The following is a 23,138-nucleotide window of genomic DNA, read 5'->3' as shown; positions in this document are numbered from 1 at the left end:
CGGAGGAGGCAGAGCGCGGCCACACCTGTCGGAGGAGGCAGAGCGCGGCCACACCTGTCGGAGGAGGCAGAGCGCGGCCACACCTGTCGGAGGAGGCAGAGCGCGGCCACACCTGTCGGAGGAGGCAGAGCGCGGCCACACCTGTCGTCGGAGGCAGAGCCCGGCCACACCTGTCGGAGGAGGCAGAGCCCGGCCACACCTGTCGGAGGAGGCAGAGCCCGGCCACACCAGTCGGAGGAGGCAGAGCGCGGACATACCAGTCGGAGGAGGCAGAGCGCGGCCACACCTGTCGTCGGAGGCAGAGCGCGGACACACCTGTCGGAGGAGGCAGAGCGCGGCCACACCTGTCGGAGGAGGCAGAGCGCGGCCACACCTGTCGGAGGAGGCAGAGCGCGGCCACACCTGTCGGAGGCAGAGCGCGGCCACACCTGTCGGAGGAGGCAGAGCCCGGCCACACCTGTCGTCGGAGGCAGAGCGCGGACATACCAGTCGGAGGAGGCAGAGCGCGGCCACACCTGTCGGAGGAGGCAGAGCGCGGCCACACCTGTCGGAGGAGGCAGAGCGCGGCCACACCTGTCGGAGGAGGCAGAGCCCGGCCACACCTGTCGGAGGAGGCAGAGCGCGGACATACCAGTCGGAGGAGGCAGAGCGCGGCCACACCTGTCGTCGGAGGCAGAGCGCGGACACACCTGTCGGAGGAGGCAGAGCGCGGCCACACCTGTCGGAGGAGGCAGAGCGCGGCCACACCTGTCGGAGGAGGCAGAGCGCGGCCACACCTGTCGGAGGCAGAGCGCGGCCACACCTGTCGGAGGAGGCAGAGCCCGGCCACACCTGTCGTCGGAGGCAGAGCGCGGACATACCAGTCGGAGGAGGCAGAGCGCGGCCACACCTGTCGGAGGAGGCAGAGCGCGGCCACACCTGTCGGAGGAGGCAGAGCGCGGCCACACCTGTCGGAGGAGGCAGAGCCCGGCCACACCTGTCGGAGGAGGCAGAGCGCGGACATACCAGTCGGAGGAGGCAGAGCGCGGCCACACCTGTCGGAGGAGGCAGAGCGCGGCCACACCTGTCGGAGGAGGCAGAGCGCGGCCACACCTGTCGGAGGAGGCAGAGCGCGGCCACACCTGTCGGAGGAGGCAGAGCGCGGCCACACCTGTCGGAGGAGGCAGAGCGCGGCCACACCTGTCGTCGGAGGCAGAGCCCGGCCACACCTGTCGGAGGAGGCAGAGCCCGGCCACACCTGTCGGAGGAGGCAAAGCCCAGCCACACCTGTCGTCGGAGGCAGAGCCCGGCCACACCTGTCGTCGGAGGCAGAGCCCGGCCACACCTGTCGTCGGAGGCAGAGCGCGGCCACACCTGTCGGAGGAGGCAGAGCCCGGCCACACCTGTCGTCGGAGGCAGAGCCCGGCCACACCTGTCGTCGGAGGCAGAGCGCGGCCACACCTGTCGGAGGAGGCAGAGCGCGGCCACACTTGTAAGAGGAGGCAGAGCGCGGTCACACCTGTCGGAGGAGGCAGAGCGCGGCAACAGCTGTCGGAGGAGGCAGAGCCCGGCCACACCTGTCGGAGGAGGCAGAGCGCGACCACACCTGTCGGAGGAGGCAGGGCGTGACGTCTGTGCACTACGCCTTGGGTAACTTGTGACCGCGGTGCGCGCTCTGCTTAGTAAAAATATCAAAGCTGCTGGTGGAAACTTGTACTGAAAATTTTCCTGAGCTTCGCCATAAACTGTACTGGAGACAACCACACATTTACTTCCCTTCCAATAACTTGGATTCGCCCCTAAAAACCAGAATGTTGCAGGTGATAAACTGGTCTATGCGACGTACTGGTGTACATTCCTCTATCAGCCATAATACAAGTCAGCTGATCGGGAAATGATTCGCAGCGCTGCAGTTTTGGACCAATGGTTCAGCACTTGCTGTCAATCAATAAAGCTGATCACCCCAGGGGTGTCTTGCTTATCCTTGTCAGCTAATAAGATAGGTATCCTGCTGGCTGATGGGAGTAGTAGTTTCTGTTATCACTGAGTTGCCCCTACCCTGGTACCTCTTGCTTTGCACCATGGGACGTGGTCCTAGTGGCCGCCTGACATCTCAGCGCAGAAATCTCAGCATAAATCAGATACGGCGGCGGAATGAAGTGACGCCACAGCCGGGACCTTGAACCCGTCTTTACTCCGCGTCCCCGGCCGCTCTGCCGACGCTCCCGCCGTTCTGTGTGACCTCAAAAATCTTCTGTGTAATTCTCTGGCAACTGGGAACGCTTAGTGGAAACAGATGTGCGTTCCAGCGCGGACATTAACCCCCTCCCCGCCGCGGCCTAATTAGATAATGATTTATTCTAGGTGAGCTCCACAGCGCCGGCAGTATATTTTGGGAAGCGAAGCGCAGATGACAGATGTTTATATGAGCATTAAACAAGCCGTCCAACATAATAAAGCCGGGAAGTGGACGGATCCGCCGGAGCCAATTCATGTCACCTCTCTGAGCTTAATTAAAGGGACGTTTACACCGAAGGAGTCTCATTGGGTACAGAGTCGCATGTGACAGATTTGGTGCAGAAGTTTCTGCCGCTGAACCTTCCTCCATCTTACTGGGGTCCCTTTTGTGAAGGGTGCATGGACAGATTTGCTGAGGTCTACATGACCTCGTAATCTGAAGCATGTGCGATATGTTACCGATATAATGACAAAAATAATAATACCAAAATCAGATGCCGAGCTCCAACCCAGTCACGGTGAGGAAATCTATTCATGTAGCCCAAATAGCAGGAGACGCTCCCTCTGAGGACGGCGTGTATTTCTCATTTACATGGCTGCTGTATTTATAGAGCGCCATACTTGGGCATATAGTCCTGGAAATACTTCAGGATCACGGCCCCGATGATGCATCAGAGCCGTCATTAATGAGTCGCAGAGCGATAAATCCCACTGTCCGATACCTTCCCTTAAACACACAAACAGATGCTGAGATGTAGAGAACGTGATTTACAACCTCTGGCTCAGCCTGACAAGGCCACATTACATGTCTGCAGACCCATAGCCAGCTGTGTGCCCAAGCCATACCACCAATGTTATACCACCATGTGCGAGAAAGCTTAACTATGGCGGAGGCAAACCTGGCACTAATGTGATTTACTGAGTTCAATGACTGCCGTGTAATGCAGAGACCACACAATCTGCCAAGGAACATGGCTGCAGACACAAGGACAGAGATGGCAATCCAAACCTCTGTGTAACACGCAACCAAAACCTGTCAAAATTAAGCTCATACTCCCTCATCGTCATGGAAGTCAGTGCACCCTGAAGACTTGGATCAGTCATGATTATGGAAGTCACTGCACCCTGAAGGCGTGGATCACTCATGATCATGGAAGTCACTGCACCCTGTAGGCATGGATCACTCATGATTATGGAAGTGAGTGCACCCTGCAAGACAGGATCTGCGATCACTCTCATGATTAGGGAAGACGTTGCTGTATTACAGTTTAAATTTCTTTTACTATGTGTACATGCTTAAGCTGCCATTTGTATGTAGTGGACTTATGGAAAAAAAAGGAAACCGCACGGTATACATTATTTTTCCAACCAGAGTTGATAGACACTGAATGCCCCTTTTGGCCTATACACTGCATGCATCCTAGCATGCCGATGGGGAATATGATTTGGCGGATCCTCCCCATGTAGACCCCTTAGTCACACACTTACCTCACTGTCATGGAATGGTTTGGAGCGGATAGTCAGAATTCCCAGCTCGATAGACTCCTGGAATTTGTTGGGAATCCGGAGACCTTGGAGTCTCTCGTACACGTGCCGGGCGAGTTTATAGGCACCCAGGGCCTTACTTTGTTTGGCCAGTGTGTACAAAGTGTTTCTGATGACTTCTGTCAAGGAGGATGTGGCATGAGAGACACCTAACCACAGGAGAGGTGACTGACCTCTGGGACCTGTAGTGATCAGCAAAACGGGGGCCTATTATCCCCATATGAAAGGAGCGACGAAGCACATGTCCAATTACGGTTCAGTTCACTCCAATTGGAATTGATAAGTGCAACTTCCGGCTTTTTCTGGTTGCTCCATGGATAGTGAATGGAGCGGTGGTCGGGCATGTACACTATAGCTCCATTCTTATGGGCATAAAAGTGGCAATCGAGTGCATGTCCCAGAGGTCAGACCCACCTCAATCTTTAAAATTATCATCTATTCAGTGGATACATGATAACACATTTTTATTGGGTTACCCCTTTAAAAGGGCATGTACAAAATTAGAAAAACATGGCTGCTTTCTTCCAAAAACAGCACCACATCTGTCTACGGTTTACGTGTGGTATTGCAGCTCAGCCCCATTCACCTCAATAGAGCCAGATGCAACCTGCACACTATATATAAAAGTAGCCATGTTTTTCTGTCCCTGTAACAATAAACCTCGGGAATGTATCGCTGGTATACGTAGAGAACAATACTCTGAGATAAAGGATACACTTTGGATATTCCCAGGGGACTCTCTTTGGTCAGACTGTGCAGCAGGAATCTGGAGATATTGAATAATGTCTCTGGTAAGTGAGAACTAAAAGGCTCATCCTGAAAGAGAAAAACAGAGAATGATAAGAATGGTGCAAAAATCTATAAACAGAAATGTGCCTGGACACGACGCTAATCTATGGAAGCTACAGATGCTCAGTGACAATGGCTGAGCTTAAGACCGCAGGGGCTGCAACCCATCATATAAAATGGAGCAGTGGTGGTACATGCGTGGTCCCTGCTCTATGCATGCTCAATGGGACGGAGCCGAGGACTGTACTTGAGGATCGGTAGGGGTCCCAGCAGTTAGACCCCACCGATCCACACGTTAGCACCTATTCTGGGGGTATCAGTTATTCAGTAGTCACCATTACATTGGGCATTGCCCGGATACTCACTGTGTATCTCTGAATGGAGTGGTAGGCATGGTAAAGTTCAGCCAGATGCTGGAAATAGTGAAACTTGTGCAGCATGGCGTCCTGCTTCTCCTCATTATCTGCAGGAAGGAATAAACAGAGTTGTTAACACAACATGAAGCTTCCTGTAAAACCTGCAGATGTTAATGTCTGGTGTCGCTGACAGATCTGTCGCTGAACCGCCATGAAATGATCTCTTAAATCTCATGTGATGAACAGACCGTTTATGCCGAATAAATGGGACTTTTAATGTTTTACTGAGGATATGCTGGAAGCAGAAATACAAAGGGTTAAGACGAGTTCATGTCTGGGTTTCATGGTCTGTGCACAGACCCAAAATTATTATTATTATTATGCATTTATATAGCGCCATTTATTCCATGGCGCTTTACATGGGAAAAGGGGAAATATAGACAAGTATAACAAACATGTGTAAGACAAGGGACACACAAGTACAGAAGGAGAGAGGACCCTGCCTGCGTGGGCTCACAGTCTACAGGGATGGGTGAGGATACACTAGGAGAGGGTAGAGCTGGTTGGGCGGTGGTTCAGTAGACCGAGGATCATTGCAGGCTGTAGGCTTGTCGGAACAGGTTCTTCTTGAAGGTTTCCGTTGATGGTGAGAGTCTGATGTGTTGCAGCAGAGAGTTCCAGAGTATGGGGGAAGCACGGGAGAAGCCTTGTATGCGGTTGTGGGAAGAAGAGTTAAGTCGGGAGTAGAGAAGGAGGCATAGGGGGGAGGCTGGGGAATAGCGGGGAGACAGGTGGATTAGTCGGGCAGCAGAGTGTAGGATGGACTGGAGCGGAGCCACAGTGCTAGAGGGGAGGCCAGAGAAAAGGAGGTTGCAGTAGTCGAGGCGGGAGATAAGAGCATGCACTAGTGTTTTTGTGGTTTCATGGTTGAGGAATGAGCGGATCCGGGAAATATAACAGGATATGTATATATGAGGCTGCTAGTTCGGGTCTGGAGACCCTGCATTTGGATTGTGGTCCGTACATGGACAGTGACTGCAACTGCCATGTAAAAATATGTGCGAATCCAACAGTAAGGGTGAATACACAGCGTACGTTGGAGGTATGTATGGAGAGTAAATCCTGTCATACACCTTCAATGGACACCTCGGACATAAGCAACGTTATAGGCAGAGGAAAACCTATGGCTATAGAGAAATATAAAGGTACTTAGCATGGCATCTGCTCCCTCCATATAGAATAGCGTATGTATAATATGTATTGGGTGTACGGGGTACATGGTATATAGCTAGATACATAAATGGTTCCCATCCATACAGCCTGTATGTCTGTGTACATGTACGTTGTCCAGGGCCTCTCTCCCCCGATTCTGCAGCATCGCTCCCATAAACAGCATGTGAGGAGCAACGTTTAATGCAGAACCTACACTATAGGACAGTAAAGCCTCTCTCACCTTGTGCAATATCCAGGCACTGCATAGACAGCATCCAGTAATAATAAGATGCGTCATTAAATCTGCTTTCCACCACGGCATTGTGGGTAAGCTGCTCCAGGACCCTGACAGCTTCATCCTGGCGTCCAGCTTTGTGGAAGGCTATTAAAAGGACAGAGGATAGTGAGAGTTGTGGTGGACACATTGCGGCAGCCGTTACCAATGGACGCCATCATCAGGAGGAAGCAGAATTGCACATGGTGGCATACTGACCCTTCTGAGCTTCTTCAAAGCGGTCGTTTTCTGCCAGCCATTGTGCGTATGGAACGTACACCTCGTCCCTGTATTCTGGATATTTCTCCACTAAAGCAAATGCCTGGAAATAGACAATGACACTGCGTGACTGACAGGAGAGCGATGTGATAGGAGCACACGGACCCCCAGGGGTCGCACAGGGGGCCACTTTACAGCATACATCTTGTCCTGATTCTGCCCTGCGGGAATTCTCAATTTCTCATCTTAAAAGTAGTAAAACAATTAGAGTGTAAGTGATGTCGGCGGCGTGAGCTGGGGCCTCGTACATGCACTGGAGGAGGATGGGGTCTTCATGTATCTAGCAGGACTCTGGGTCTTGCACACAAGGTCCGGACGGTGGCCATGGACTGGTCTGGGTCATGGAGCTCGGATGCTTTTATTAATTAATCATAGAATCATAGAATCGTAGAGTTGGAAGGGACCTCCTGGGCCATCTGGTCCAACCCCCTGCTCAAAGCAGTTTTAGGGTCTCTGACCAATTTTAGGGTCCCGTGTGGTCTAAATTATGTTGGGGTCTGTTCTGGTTCTGAATTAATTTCTGTGGCTTTGGGTCCAAGGTCTGGTTACTTTTAGCATTTTATTTTAAGGGACAATACATTTTAGACGGCTCATCTGGAGTACGGTAAATTAAAAGTGAGGCACAGAGTCTATTCATGTTAAGGATCTATTATGGGGTCTCAACTGGGGTCTAAATGAGTTTAGGGACGTGAGGTCTTAATTCCCATTGGGGTCTGCTCTGGTTTTAACACAAACAGATAATAATAAATCCTAAAGTTTGGAAAACTGTAAGAAGACATCATCTGCTGCTGGTGTTCAGCTCAGACCCTTTACCTTCCCGCAGACCATGCCCTGCGCCATAGCACAGTCTCTACCATGAAGCCTATAGCCAGTCTGGCGGGCTCCATGATTAGTGCTGGTGATGGATGTGATGTAAACGAGCACTGGGTCCCTACAGCCACTAGTGAGGACGTTCCTTACGAAGGTGCAGGATCTCGCTGAGGTCCCCAATCCAGATCTGGCACCCACCTCCTCCCAGTGCTGTGTCTCCACGTGCAGCAGGACCAGCGCCTTCAGATCCCCGATCTTCAAGTACGTCTCGGCCGCGTAGCCATGATGCTGCAGCTTTTTGAAGTAGTGAGCGCACCTCGACAGCGGCTCCCGCTCCGCTTTGTCCAGCTTCCTCGCGATGTCTATCAGCCTGCAGGTGAGATGTGACAATTCACATTGACCTTAGTGCATCTACCCAAAAGTAAAAACATCAGCTGTGACTATGAGCGGCAACCTGCACTAAGTAATGACAAGTATGTACGATACATGTATGATAGATAGCCCTCCGAAAACCCACCAAAATAATGCAGCTCTACGGGAGCAGGAAAAATACTGCCACATAACTACATGTACACCACGCACCACAACATAACTACACGTACACTATGTAGCGCTACATAACTACATGTACATGCACACTGCGTACCGCTACATAACTAAATGTACACGTACACTACGTAGCATGAACAAGTAAAACTATGTAGCGCTACATAACTACATGTACACTACATACTGCTAGATAACTACATATACACGTACACTACATAGCGCTACATAACTACATGTACACTACATACTGCTAGATAACTACATATACAAGTACACTACGTAGCGCTACATAACTACACGTACACTACATACTGCTAGATAACTACATATACAAGTACACTATGTAGCGCTACATAACTACACGTACACTACATACTGCTAGATAACTACATATACAAGTACACTATGTAGCGCTACATAACTACACGTACACTACATACTGCTAGATAACTACATATACAAGTACACTACGTACCGCTACATAACTACACGTACACTACATACTGCTAGATAACTACATATACACGTACACTATGTAGCGCTACATAACTACACGTACACTACATACTGCTAGATAACTACATATACACGTACACTACATAGCGCTACATAACTACATGTACACATATACTACATACTGCTAGATAACTACATATACACGTACACTACGTACCGCTACATAACTACACGTACACTACATACTGCTAGATAACTACATATACACGTACACTATGTAGCGCTACATAACTACACGTACACTACATACTGCTAGATAACTACATATACACGTACACTACATAGCGCTACATAACTACATGTACACATATACTACATACTGCTAGATAACTACATATACATGTACACTACGTAGCGCTACATAACTACACGTACACTACATACTGCTAGATAACTACATATACACGTACACTACATAGCGCTACATAACTACATGTACACATATACTACATACTGCTAGATAACTACATATACAAGTACACTACGTAGCGCTACATAACTACACGTACACTACATACTGCTAGATAACTACATATACACGTACACTACGCAGCACTACATTTCTACATGTACACATATACTACATACTGCTAGATAACTACATATACAAGTACACTACGTACCGCTACATAACTACATGCACATGTGAAGCTATGGAGTGCGTGCAAACAGAAAATCCAATGTGAGGATCCTCTCTGGAGCGTCTCTGCGGGGGGACGATAATGAGGGACCTGGTTTCAGACCCCGCTCCCCTCGCTGCTCTTCTGCTACCAGGAAATGTTCCTACTTTCGTTCAGATTTAATTTTACAACCTTCCCCGTGTCTCTCGGCGCGCCTGTGACGTGACTGTGGAGGGCTGATGGGTATCACAGCTTAGTACATGGTGGGTGGACAGACGAAGCAGAAGAAGCTAGCAAGTGACACCGTCCCTTCAAAGACCTCATCTACAGAGACCACCCACAAAGCTGACTGGCTTCAATGGGCTCCATGTAATACTTATCCCCTTATAACTGTACGAGGGCCTGCTTTTTGCGGCACAAGATGTACCTTTGAAGGACAACATCCATTTTATCAAATACGAAATCGGGAAAAACTCGAAGTGCAGCAAAATAGCAAAATAAAAGCAATTCCGCAATGTTTTTTTTTTTTTTTTTATTTAAAGCTTTTATTTTACGGTAAAAATGACCTAGGAATAGGATTCTGCAGGTCAGTACGAGTACGCAGATACCAAACATGCATTGTTTTTATTTTAAGTGGTGAAAAACATTCAGAGATTTGTAAAAAAAAAATTAAAAAATTAAAATTTTTTACTTTTGCCGCCATTTTCCGAGAGCCGTTTTTATCAGTATCACTTTGAGGCACATAAGATGTTTGGATCGCCTGCTATTTCATTTTTTTTGTGTTGTTGCAGTGGCCGAAAAACTGCAATTCTCATGTTTATATTCCTTTTCTCGTTACGCTGCTTTCCGATTGGATTAATGTACTTTATATATTCATAGATCGGACTTTTACGAATGCAGAGATACCAAATATGTGTGTTATTTTTTTTTATTACTTAACATTTAATGGGGGGAAAGGGGGATGACTTGAACTTTAAGATTATTTTTTTCAGATTTTTTAAAAACTTTTATTTTCGCTTTTTACTGAGAAAATCATGATCTCCTATGAAATAAGTAATGTGATGACAGTCACAGGGGTCTTCAGCAGACCCCTGGCTGTCATGACAATCCATCGGCGTCCCTGCGATCATGTCATGGGTGTGCCAATGGGTATGTGGAGTGACGGGCCTCACTGCCGGAATGTGTTAACAGCCACGAGCAGCGCTCCACTCCACCCACGGCAGAGGCAGATGATGGTTGAATAATACAGGCATCATCTGCCGGGAAAGATGCGGGCTCAGTATGTGGGCCCGCATCAAAGTCAGGGAGCCGGCATATGACGTACCAGGGGGTCATATGTCTGTAAGAGGTTATCCTTTCCAGTGGTGGTGCTGCATGGAAACCGAACATGTGGTCACAGGTAATGTAAAGATCACAGCTGACCCCATTGCTGATCATTGGGGCTGCCAGGATCTTATTTGGGGGGTGGAGGGGGCAGCAAAGTCCTTTGAAAATCATACAAGTTTTCAGATCTTTCAGTAAAGCCTTTATACCTTCAGTTGCTTGAAAAAGTCTTTATGTCCCCGGCACAGACCATAAACATGATGTGAGCTGAGCCCGGACCTGGAACATAAGGAACATTTCCTCCTGGAAGTGGAAAAGATGAGCGAAGGGACGAGACCGGTCAGGAAATAGGGTCCGGCTGCAAATAACCCTCTTCCTGCTCGGCTTTTATTTCCACTTGTTTTTCAGGTATAAAGCAAAACAAAAGGCTAAAGATAACCGAGGAACGTCAGAGCAGCTGGACGATGGGGGAGGCCTGTTATTCTCTACTCGGAGCCTCGCAGAGGACGCATCGCACGGGGGCTGGTCAGAGGGTGAAGGCTACAGGGCCGGAAATTAATGCCAGCTGAAAGCCGTTCTCAGTCTTAGGTAACTTATTGTTCTGCCCATGTGCCCAATAATCAGGTGATCCTGACACCTCAGTACTGGGGGACCTGAGCGGCGCACTCTGTACATACCGAGAGGTCTATCTGCTAAACCGAACAGTATCCCCATCAGAAACATGGATAGGGCTGAGGAGTGTCCAGACACTGCCACTAGATGTCACACTTCCTGTATTATACTCCAGAGCTGCACTCACTATTCTGCTGGTGCAGTCACTGTGCACATACATTACATTACTGATCCTGAGTAACATCCTGTAACATACCCCAGAGCTGCACTCACTATTCTGCTGGTGCAGTCACTGTGCACATACATTACTGATCCTGAGTTACATCCTGCATTATACCCCAGAGCTGCACTCACTATTCTACTGGTGCAGACAGTGTGTACATACACTACATTACTGATCCTGATTTACATCCTGTATTATACTCCAGAGCTGCACTCACTATTCTGCTGGTGCAGTCACTGTGTACATACATTACATTGCTGATCCTGAGTTACCTCCTGTATTATGCTCCAGAGCTGCACTCACTATTCTGCTGGTGCAGTCACTGTGCACATACATTACTGATCCTGAGTTACATCCTGCATTATACCCCAGAGATGCACTCACTATTCTACTGGTGCAGACAGTGTGTACATACACTACATTACTGATCCTGATTTACATCCTGTATTATACTCCAGAGCTGCACTCACTATTCTGCTGGTGCAGTCACTGTGTACATACATTACATTGCTGATCCTGAGTTACCTCCTGTATTATGCTCCAGAGCTGCACTCACTATTCTGCTGGTGCAGTCACTGTGTACATACATTACATTACTGATCCTGAGTTACATCCTGTATTATGCTCCAGAGCTGCACTCACTATTCTGCTGGTGCTGTTACTGTGTACATACATTACTGATCCTGAGTTACATCCTGTATTATAATCCAGAGCTGCACTCACTATTCTGCTGGTGCTGTCACTGTGTACATACATTACTGATCCTGAGTTACATCCTGTATTATAATCCAGAGCTGCACTCACTATTCTGCTGGTGCAGTCACTGTGTACATACATTACTGATCCTGAGTTACATCCTGTATTATACTCCAGAGCTGCACTCACTATTCTGCTGGTGCAGTCACTGTGTACATACATTACATTACTGATCCTGAGTTACCTCCTGTATTATGCTCCAGAGCTGCACTCACTATTCTGCTGGTGCTGTCACTGTGTACATACATTACATTACTGATCCTGAGTTACCTCCTGTATTATGCTCCAGAGCTGCACTCACTATTCTGCTGGTGCTGTCACTGTGTACATACATTACTGATCCTGAGTTACATCCTGTATTATAATCCAGAGCTGCACTCACTATTCTGCTGGTGCAGTCACTGTGTACATACATTACATTACTGATCCTGAGTTACATCCTGTATTATACTCCAGAGCTGCACTCACTATTCTGCTGGTGCAGTCACTGTGTACATACATTACATTACTGATCCTGAGTTACCTCCTGTATTATGCTCCAGAGCTGCACTCACTATTCTGCTGGTGCTGTCACTGTGTACATACATTACATTACTGATCCTGAGTTACCTCCTGTATTATGCTCCAGAGCTGCACTCACTATTCTGCTGGTGCTGTCACTGTGTACATACATTACTGATCCTGAGTTACATCCTGTATTATACTCCAGAGCTGCACTCACTATTCTGCTGGTGCAGTCACTGTGTACATACATTACATTACTGATCCTGAGTTACATCCTGTATTATACTCCAGAGCTGCACTCACTATTCTGCTGGTACAGTCACTGTGTACATACATTACATTACTGATCCTGAGTTACATCCTGTATTATACCCCAGAGCTGCACTCACTATTCTGCTGGTGCAGTCACTGCATACATACATTACATTACTGATCCTGAGTTACATCCTGTATTATACACCAGAGCTGCACTCACTATTCTGCTGGTGCAGTCACTGTGTACATACATTACATTACTGATCCTGAGTTACATCCTGTATTATACACCAGAGCTGCACTCACTATTCTGCTGGTGCGGTCACTGTGTACATAAATTACATTACTTATCCTGTATTGACCCAGTGCTGTATTCAGCTGCTACTATTGGTCTTACATCTCCACCCAGCCGTGGTCCCCGCTCAGCTCGATGGCCTTCATGTGCTCTCCGGCTGACAGATACATCTCAGCTGCCGCTTTTGGCTCCCGGATATTGCGGGCCCAGTCAGCTTGCTTGGTGATCAGAGTCTTAGTCTCTTTTGGGTCTCCAGATCCCAAGAAATCCTGAAAGAGAGCCAACGTGACAGTGTATGGTACAGAGAGGAGTTAGCGGCCTGCCTGACTATGGCATGGGGAAAGCACCACTCCCCTAATATCCCACATCATCCCATCAGCCTGGGGTCAGAACCAGATCGCTGAGCGGATTGGCCCTAACTTCCATATTGGGGATCCCTTTAAGAGAAGCCTGGCGTCAGAACCAGAGCGCTGAGTGGATTTGCCCTGACTTCCATACTAATGATCCCTTTAATATAAGCCAGGGGTGAGAATCAGAGCGCTGAGTGGATTTGCCCTGACTTCCATACCAATGATCCCTTTAATATAAGCCAGGGGTGAGAATCAGAATGCTGAGGGATTTACCCTAACTTCCATACAGGAGATCCCTTTAAGAGAGCCTGAGTCAGTACCAGAACGCTGAGTGGAATTGCCCTAACTTCCATACCGGGGATCCCTTTAAGAGAGGCATGGGGTTAGAACCAAAGCACTGGATGGATTTGCCCTGACTTCCATGCCAATGATCCCTTTAACAGAAGCCTGGGATCAGAATCAGAGCACTGAGGGATTTGCCCTAACTTCCATACCGGAGATTCCTTTAAGAGAGGCCTGGGGTCGCTACCAAAGCGCAGAGTGAATCTGCCCTCACTTCCGTACCTGGGATCCCTTTAAGAGGGGCCTGGGATCGGAACCAGAGTGCTTAGTGGAATTGCCCTAACTTCCATACCAATGATCCCTTTAAGAGACCCTGTGGTCAGAACCACAGAGCTGAGAGGAACAGTCCTAACTTCCATACCGGGGATCCCTTTAAGAGAGGCCTGGAGTCAGAACCAAAGCGCTGTATGGACTTGCCCTCACTTTCGTACCAATGATCCCTTTAAGAGGGAAGATGTGCCTATAGGATGGAGGATATGTGATGTGTATATGGGCACGGGAGGGGGGGATTCATTTCTGTCACATGCTCTCTGCTCCTTTCTGGGGGGCAGACAATGGCTTGAAGCTTATGTTCCCAGGGATGCTAGATTTCTCCCACCATGTCAGTGTCTGCTGAGGTGTTTTCTGGAGAGGGAAAACTGTTGCTCATAGCAACCAATCACAGCTCAGCTTCATTTGAACAGCTCTGGTGAAATGAAATATGCTTCGTGATTGGTTGGTGATACACACACACACATTCAATTTTATATATATATATAGGTACGTGTGTGTGTTTTCCCAGGACCTGCTGCTCTGTAATAAGCCATATGCTAATACAAAGTCCGGTGAGGCTGATGGTTCAGATTTTAATACATTGGTTGTAGCTAGAAATCTTCCCCATGTTCCTCCATTCATTTGTAGCGTGTCCCTGATGGAATCTGCAGAACTTGTCAGCAGAGGTTGTGCACATTTTCACACACCTCATAACAGCTTCAATGTCTGAGACCCCAATAGGAAATGTGCCAAATAATGATGCTGCTTCGGTAACCGGAGGTCCTGACTGCAGAGGTGCCGAGTGTTACCTACAACGTGGTATTAAGTATTCCCCTCCATAAATGAGCAGGGACAGGCTGAGCAAGGACATGCATTGTATCATGTGCCTCTGATGGCCGCTTGTGACCGCTGCCCACTCATGGACCCCCTGAAGTGCATATGGGGTCATTGCTTTTACATGCGGGAAAACGCATCAATCTACTTCTTACACAGCCCGATTCTCCCCAAGAAAATTGACCAAGAAAAGTGGCAAGAGACAATCAGCTTTGAAAGAAAAAAATGAATAAGCTAGAATTATTTTTCTGGTCATCTTTGGATATACTTAGCCAAAAAGAAAAGGTAAGGAAGGATGTACAGTAACCGTCTGTGGCTTCTGCTGACTTTAATAGGAGCTGCCAAGGTGGTCACAAACTTGTACATTGCTATATTGCTGCCCTTATTTGATCATCAGTGGAGGACCAACTTCTATGATTCCCCCCGAGGGGAAGGAGCACCGAAATAGGAATGCTATGCATCTCTTTGGCCACCAGACCGTGCAGAGAACTGAAGATGACCCTATTCACTTGAATGCGGGTGACTGTGAAGAAAAAGTGAAACAACACTATCCCAAGGCAGCAGCCACTAATTCTCACTGAGGTCGGATCCTTTCCGATTATTAAGTGAATGCCTATGACAGTGACATGCCACGTCTTTATAAAATCCTTTTCTCTGGGACGCTCATTGGGGGACACAGATACTGTGGGTGTATGCTTCTGCTGCTAGGAGGCTGACGCTAAGTGAAAAAAAGAGGTTAGCTCTTCCTCCGTCATATACACCCTCGCCCCTATTGCGGGCGGAACTCAGTTTGGTGCCAAAGCAGTAGGAGGACAACAAAATCAGCCTTAATACAGGTACAACATGTCCAGAAAAGGACCACCCTTATATCACATAAATAAATGCGTATTAACTAAACAAAAACAGAGCCAACTGGATAATAGGGCGGGTGCTGTGTCCCCCAATGAGCGCATCGGAGAAAAGGATTTTACGGTGAGTTATCACAAAAATCCATGTTTCTCCTTCGCCTCAGTGGGGGACACAGATACTGTGGGACGTCCTAAAGAAGTCCCTGGGTGGGAGATTGACTCACCGATCCAAGCTACATGCACCTCTTGTTTAAAAGGTGCGCCACTGCTGCTTGGAAAATTCTTCTACCCAGGCTCGCATCCGCCGAGGCCTGAGCATGGATATTATAATGTTTGGCAAATGTGTGCAGGCTGGACCATGTTGCTGCCTTGCAAACCTGTTCCATCGAAGCCTGGTGGCGAAGCGCCCAAGAGGCACCCACTGCCCGGGTAGAGTGCGCTCTGATCCCTGCTGGAATCAGCGTGCCTCTAATGCGGTAGGACTCCTGAATAGTCAAACGAATCCATCTGGCTATGGTCGATTTTGAGGCAGCGAGTCCCTTCCTGCGCCCTTCAGGGAGCACGAACAGCGTGTCCGTCTGACGAAAGGGTGCCGTCCGCGACACGTACCTCCGGAGGGCCCTTACTAGGTCTAACGTATGAAGAGCCTTTTCCACATGGTGCACCGGTGCTGGAAAAAATGAAGGCAAAATAACATCTTCATTAATGTGACAAGAGGACACGACCTTCGGCAGAAAAGGAGGGGCTGGTCTGAGGACCACCTTATCCTTATGGAAAGTGAGGAACGGAGCTCGACAGGATAGGGCCGCCAGCTCTGAAACCCGCCTGATGGAAGTGACGGCCACTAGGAACACCACTTTCCAGGAAAGGTACCTCAAAGAGATATCCTGAAGCGGTTCAAATGGAGCTTCCTGCAGAACACTTAGGACCATATTAAGGTCCCAGGCGTCCATAGGCGCCTTATAGGGAGGTACCAAGTGGGAGACTCCCTGAATGAAAAAGTCTTCACCTGCAAATTGACAGCAATTCTGCGCTGGAACCGGACGGATAAGGCCGATATCTGTCTCCTGAGGGAACTTGGGGCAAATCCCGAGTCTAATGCTCTATTGACTGAGCTATCCGGGCTCTCTAAGCCCGACTGCAGAAAAGCCAAGATGTTGGAGATCGAGAATCTCAGCGGAGAAACACTGCGGCCTTGATACCAAGCAAAGAACACCTTCCAGGTGTGGTGGTAAATTCATGCTGAAGCAGGCTTCCGGGCGCTAATCATTCTAGCGACCACCTCGCTCCCGAACCCTGCCTGGGTTAGAATCCAAGATTCAACGGCCATGCCGTCAAACACAGGGTCCCTGAGTTCGGGTGGCAAATCGGCCCTTGAGACAGTAGATCTGGGCGCTCTGGCAGGCGCCAAGGAACGTCGGCGAGCAGCTGCATTAGATCTGCGTCCCACGCTCGACGGGGCCAGTCTGGGGCCAGCAGAATCGCCGGCACCCCTTCCGTCTTGATCTTTTTGATGGCTCTTGGAAGTAGTGGCAGTGGGGGAAATAGATATGGGAGGCGAAACTGGTTCCATGGCAGAACCAACACATCCACCGCGAATGTCTGCGGGTCCCTGGCCTGAGCGACATATGCGGGCACCTTGGCATTCACTCTGGAAGCCATCAGGTCCACATCCGGAGCTCCCCACAGTTGACAAATCTGCTGAAAAACTTTGGGATGTAGAGACCACTCTCCGGATGCAAGACCCTGCCGGCTGAGAAAGTCTGCCGCCCAATCTTCCACGCCCCAGAATGTGGACAGCCGAAATCACCGAGTGGTTTGCTTCGGCCCACTGAAGAACGTGCCCCGCCTTGCGCATGGTTGCTCTGCTGTGGGTGCCCCCTTGATGATTTACGTAAGCCACCGCCGTGGTGTTGTCCAATTGAATCCGGACGGGGCGGCCTGCTAGAAAGTGATGAGACTTCTGCAGAGCCAGCCGAATTGCTCGTATCTCCAATAAGTTGATCGGGGGGCGTGCCTCCTGTGGCGACCACCGTTCCTGTGTTGTGTGGTGGCGAAACACCGCTCCCCCACCGAGGAGACTGGCGTCGGTTGTCATTACCAGCCAATGATCTGGGAGGAAAGGTTTCCCCTGGGCCAGAGAGGAACTGGCTATCCACCATCCGAGCGACTGCCTGACTTGAGAGGACAGTCGGCACCGCCGATCGAGCGTGAAAGGATTCTTGTCCCAGGCTGACAAGAGGGCGTGCTGCAGGGGACGAAGGTGGAACTGGGCGACAGGTATCGCTTCCATTGCTGCCACCATTTTCCCTAGAATCCTTATCCCGGATTGGATGGTATGAGGGACTGGTTGGCGAAGTGTCCGGACTCCCTGCCGGAGAGCTTGCGCCTTTACCTGAGGGAGAATTAGCAACCCTCGGCAAGTGTCGAAGATCATTCCTAGGAAGGAGATCCTCTGAGCTGGCACAAGGGATGACTTCTTTGCATTGACAACCATCCTAAGCGGGCAAGAGTATCTAGCGTGATGTTGAGCTTTTCCTCGCATGCCCGTATTGACGGGCCCTTGACCAAGAGGTCGTCCAGATAAGGCAAGACGACTATGCCTCGAGAATGCAGTGTGGCCATGACAACTGCCATAGCCATTGTGAACACTCTGGGAGCCGTGGCTAGCTCGAAGGGTAGCGCTACGAACTGAAAATGTTGATCGCTGATGGCGAAGCGTAGAAACCTCTGATGAGGAGGAAAAATGGGAATATGCAGATATGTGTCCTGGATGTCTATTGAGGCCAAGTATTCTCACTGCTCCACGGCCGATATGACTGAACGGAGAGACTCCATCCGGAAATGTCTGATCCTGATGAATTTGTTCAGAAGCTTCAGGTCCAAAACAGGCCTGACAGACCCGTCATTTTTGGGAACCGCAAAAAAGGTTGGAATAGAACCCCTGAGCTCTTTCGTGTTCTGGCACTGGAACAATGACTCCGTAGTGCTGGAGCGATTTGATGGCTCCCAATAGAGCCTTGCCTGGGTATCCACCCTGGGAAGCTGGAAAAGAAAAAACCGTCTTGGAGGATATCTGACAAATCCTATCTTGTAACCTGAGGCCCCAATTCCTTTCCCCATGCATCGTGAGCGACTGACTCAGACGTGGTGAAACCAGAGCAGGCGGCCGCCCACCTTTCCGGTGTCGTCTGGTAAAGGCATCGAGTCATTTGGCCGACGATCTTTTGGATCTGGATCCCCTCGATCTGGGCTGCTGAGTATGCATTCTCCCCAATGGGTTGGCTCTATATGAGACCTGCCGCTCCCTATCGTGGTTGGGGCAGCCTGAGGCGGCGGAATTGGCCGCTGTAGTCCACCCGGGGTTATGAAAGGCCCGAAATGTGCCTGAAAATGGGTGACGAAACAGCGTTTTGACCTTTTGTTGAGGGAGAAACACGCTCTTTCCTCCTGTGGAGGCGATAAGTTGATCCAACTTCTATCCAAATAAGTGGCCGCACTGATAAGGCAGGGAAGTCAAGGACTTCTTAGAAGTAGAATCGGCTCGCCATGTCCTTAACCACAGGGCTCTTCTGATAGAAATTGCATTAGGGGCAGCAAGTGCCGAGCAATTGTCTGTATCCAAAGACGCATTGATTACATAGTCTCCAGCCTTCGTCATCTGACCTGCGACCTCCGAAATCTCTGCAGGTAGATCCTGCTCCTGCGCGACCTTGTTTAATGTTTCTGACCATGATATGATAGCCTTGGCTACCCAAGTTGCTGTGAATGAAGGAGTGAGCGCTGACCCTGACGCCTCATATACTGAGCGATCTAAACTCTCAATAAGGCGATCCGTGGGATCCTTAATTGAGGAAACACTAGGGACGGATAGCAGGGTCTTAGTGGCTAGGCGCGAAACCGGAGGATCCACCATCGGGGATTCCATCCATTTTTTACGGAGGTTCGGAGCAAACTGATACCTTGTTTCGAGTGACGCTGGAGTATCCAGGTCAAGGGGCTCGTCTGAGTTGTAATCTGAGGTCTGCTCGCTATCAACCACTGGTGATGGGGAGTGAGAAGCAGAACCTATGGATGCCAAGGCACCGGATGGACTGGGCGACAAAGTGTGGATTAGTTTCCCTCGGGTCTGCCTGGAGTGAGAGCGGCCCCTGCAGGCCGGAGGCTCTTGTGAGGTGGAGGTCCCCTCTAAGGCCGGCGAGCCACTGTCCCTGCCCCCACCTGAGGCCTGAAGGGACTCAATTGCATGACCGGAGACAGTTATAGGGCCCACTCTGGGGGGCTTGGCACATTGGTCGTGGTCGCAGTGGAGGACGGACACTGAGGTTCTGTTAGGTGTCGGGTTCCGGGCGCTGCACAGCGGGAATCCCGAGCCTTGCCCTCTGCGGTCTTCCCACACCAGCATTGTGGGTTCGGTCGCAGGGGAGGGCTCCTGGGCGCGTTCGGAGTCACAGGTTTCACATAATTTTTTACTCTGCGCTCGTGGAAAACTGGCCCCACAGGAACTGCATGCGGCATAAAGGAACGTGTGCGATTTCCCTTTTCCGGTCATATTGCTGCCAGGCTCAATAACCCCCTCTGTTTTCTGTAAGAGGGTTGAGGGAAGGGAGGAGGAGGAAACAAACCCCCTTTTATCGCACGCAGCGCGGCTCCAGGGTCGGGGGTCGCACTTACCCTGATCCTGTGTCCCCATGTGCTCCTGCCGCTGCCTCTGCACTGCTCTCTCCTGCGCTCCTTTCTCCCCTGAGTAGGCCGAGTCGTCCTCTCCCGGTCGCGGCCTACCCTGTAATGAGACCGGGGGCTCAATTTGTTCGCGTACGCTCTAGCCACTGGGGGCGGCGCCGGAAATGACATCACGCCGGGGGCCGGGACTTCCACCCGCAGCCTAGTCACGGCTGAAGCCGCGGGCTAAATTTCTACCCGTGCCCGCCCGCGGGCAGCCCCGCAACCATGGCGATCCCGCCGGCCCTTCTCTGAGCAGCTCCATGGACCGACATCTGTACTTGCGGCCCCCGCCTGGGGGGGTAGGAGGGAGGAAAGGAAATGCTGTGGACCAGGTGAGCACAACCTTCAGCCTGGAGCCTTCTCAAAAGAGCTCCCGGAACGCTGCCGCAGGGCCCTCCCCAGTCCTCCATACCTGCGATAACCTCCGCTACAGATCCAGCGCACCAGGTAGAGGTCATGGGGTAATTTTCTGGACAGTGCAGGCACCCTAGCTCCGTCCCCCCTGCAGGGGCGAGGAGAGGGACCGTCCGCCGCCATGCAGCACCGCCGTCTAGCGTTGGTGGAGCAGTGGGGGCCGCACAGACTAGTCTTGTGCCTCTGTGCAAGCCCATGGTTTCATTACCTAGGGGTGGACAGGGCTAAGTCCGGCATTATGTCCCACGTCGCGGGAGAGGATACGTGGAGGGATACTCGCACGTGCTCGCCCGTTGATGGTTTTGGGAAATCGGATTCTTTCAATAGGATGCGTTGCCCCTGTCTTATCTTCATAAAATAAAGAAGAAAAATAGAAGTCTGGGGAAAAAGACCCAGATATGTCCCTCGGTGCGGGAAAGGATACGCGGAGACTATACTCAACGCGTATTCGCCCGTTGATGGTTTGGGGAGATTGGACCCTTTCAATAGGATCCGTCGCCCCTGTCTCATCTTCATGGGAAGAAAAAAAAAAATAGTCTGGAGCAAAACCAGACATGTGTGCCTCCATGGACACTAAGCAAAAAACTAAGTTCCGCCCGCAATAGGGGCAAGGGTGTATACGACAGAGGAGGAGCTAACCTCTTTTTTTCACTTAGTGTCAGCCTCCTAGCGGCAGAAGCATACACCCACAGTATCTGTGTCCCCCAATGAGGCGAAGGAGAAATGGGAGGAGAGGGCAGGGAGCTCAGCTCCACGTAGTGTCAAATTAAGGCCCCGTCACACACAGCGATATAGCCAGCGAGATCGCTGATTTTGTGATGCCACAGCGATCTTGCCAGCGAAATCACTGTGTGACATGGATCAGCGACCGGCCCCCCGCCGGTTATTGCTGATCGCGCTCAATCGTCCTGGGCTATTTTTTGATCGTTGGTCTCCCGCTGTCCAGCACGCATAGCTGCATGTGGCAGCGAGAGACCAGCGATCAGCGACGCTGGTTTCCAATGTAAATAGCGGGTATCTAAGGGCCGTGCGGCTCTTAGATACCCGCTGTTTACATTGGAAACGAGCTTGCTCGCTGGTCCTGATCGCTGGAGGGGTGGTTTATGTGATAGCTCACCAGCGAGCAGCCTAACGATGTCCCAGCGATCCCATCCATGTCAGATCGTTGGTGGGATCGCTGGGACATCGTTATGGGTAATGGGGCCTTTAGGCTGAAGTTTACATAACAGTGGAGGATGCCGATCCTGATGGTGAGCACAGCCATGATAGGAAAAGAAAAGATTTGTTCCAGCACGACCATCCGGGTAAAATGTAAATATTTTATTAGAACATGTTAGAAAAGTTGAAAACAAACCTGATGCGTTTCTCGCACGGTAGTGGTCATCCTATGACTAAGGGCGCCACTACAGTGCCAGAAACGCATCAGGTTTCTTTTAAACTTTTTTTTAACATGTCCTAATAAAATGTCGACATTTTACCCGGATTGTCATACCGTAACAAATACTTGTGTTTCCTATATGAATGAACGGTCTTATCCGCATAGATTACCTTGGCGTAGTCAAACATGCGCAGGTCTGTGAACATGTTGAGTGCTCGGCCCTCCTGTCCGCCCCTCTTGTACAGTTTGCCGGCCTCGTGGAACTTGCCCTGGTAGGCGTAGACATCTGCTAAGAATAAGTCGTCGTTGGAATCTCCTCGTTTTTTACGTTCCTTGGAAACATGTGAATAAAAATAGTATAGGGAAGAAGTGTTAATATTAGAGATTTTAGGAACAGACTATATTATTACTACGGCAGCAAAGCATAGTCGTCAATTAAATGGAATGTATGGCGCTGATCATTTCTGCATGGGGAGGTCAGTGGTGCTGATGATGCTACATGTCTGGAAGCGGGCACAATCAGCGGGTATCGTGCATATGCATCATGGATGATACCCACTGATGATGCCCATGTCCTGGCAGGCACCTGCTGATGTAATGTCATCAGGGCCGCTGGCCTCCCGATGCAGAGGCAACAAGGACGTGTGCACAATATCTGTTGATCGCATACGTGTCCTGGTGAACATCTACCAACGCATTGCCATCACACCGGATACATCGCTGTGATCTATTAGGACGGCTTTTCCCATTCACTGACAACAAGCAGATATCTTAGAAGGCTGCATATTTTATCGCGGGTTTGACAATACTGAATATTTACTAGAAGATCCTCAGTAGACCCCTCTGCGCTCCCCACCTCG

General features: G+C 50.0%; 1 protein-coding gene across 2 annotated transcripts in view; it reads right to left on the bottom strand.

The window, feature by feature from the left end:
- IFT122 (intraflagellar transport 122) overlaps nucleotides 1-23,138 on the bottom strand; it is a 90,781-nt gene that overhangs the window by 20,401 nt on the left and 47,242 nt on the right. For both annotated transcript variants that reach the window (XM_073574958.1, XM_073574959.1), the window contains exons 17-24: nucleotides 22,449-22,610; nucleotides 13,238-13,404; nucleotides 7,681-7,852; nucleotides 6,613-6,715; nucleotides 6,361-6,501; nucleotides 4,917-5,014; nucleotides 4,478-4,578; nucleotides 3,706-3,871 (exon numbers count right to left, since the gene is read on the bottom strand). In XM_073574958.1, the coding sequence (XP_073431059.1) occupies nucleotides 3,706-3,871; nucleotides 4,478-4,578; nucleotides 4,917-5,014; nucleotides 6,361-6,501; nucleotides 6,613-6,715; nucleotides 7,681-7,852; nucleotides 13,238-13,404; nucleotides 22,449-22,610 (1,110 nt within the window). The remainder of the gene's footprint in view (nucleotides 1-3,705; nucleotides 3,872-4,477; nucleotides 4,579-4,916; nucleotides 5,015-6,360; nucleotides 6,502-6,612; nucleotides 6,716-7,680; nucleotides 7,853-13,237; nucleotides 13,405-22,448; nucleotides 22,611-23,138) is intronic.

Source organism: Dendrobates tinctorius, unplaced genomic scaffold, assembly GCF_039654945.1.
Source record: "Dendrobates tinctorius isolate UK_male_01 unplaced genomic scaffold, ASM3965494v1 ptg000041l, whole genome shotgun sequence".
NCBI lineage: Eukaryota > Metazoa > Chordata > Amphibia > Anura > Dendrobatidae > Dendrobates > Dendrobates tinctorius.
This window is presented reverse-complemented; position numbering and strand designations above follow the sequence as displayed.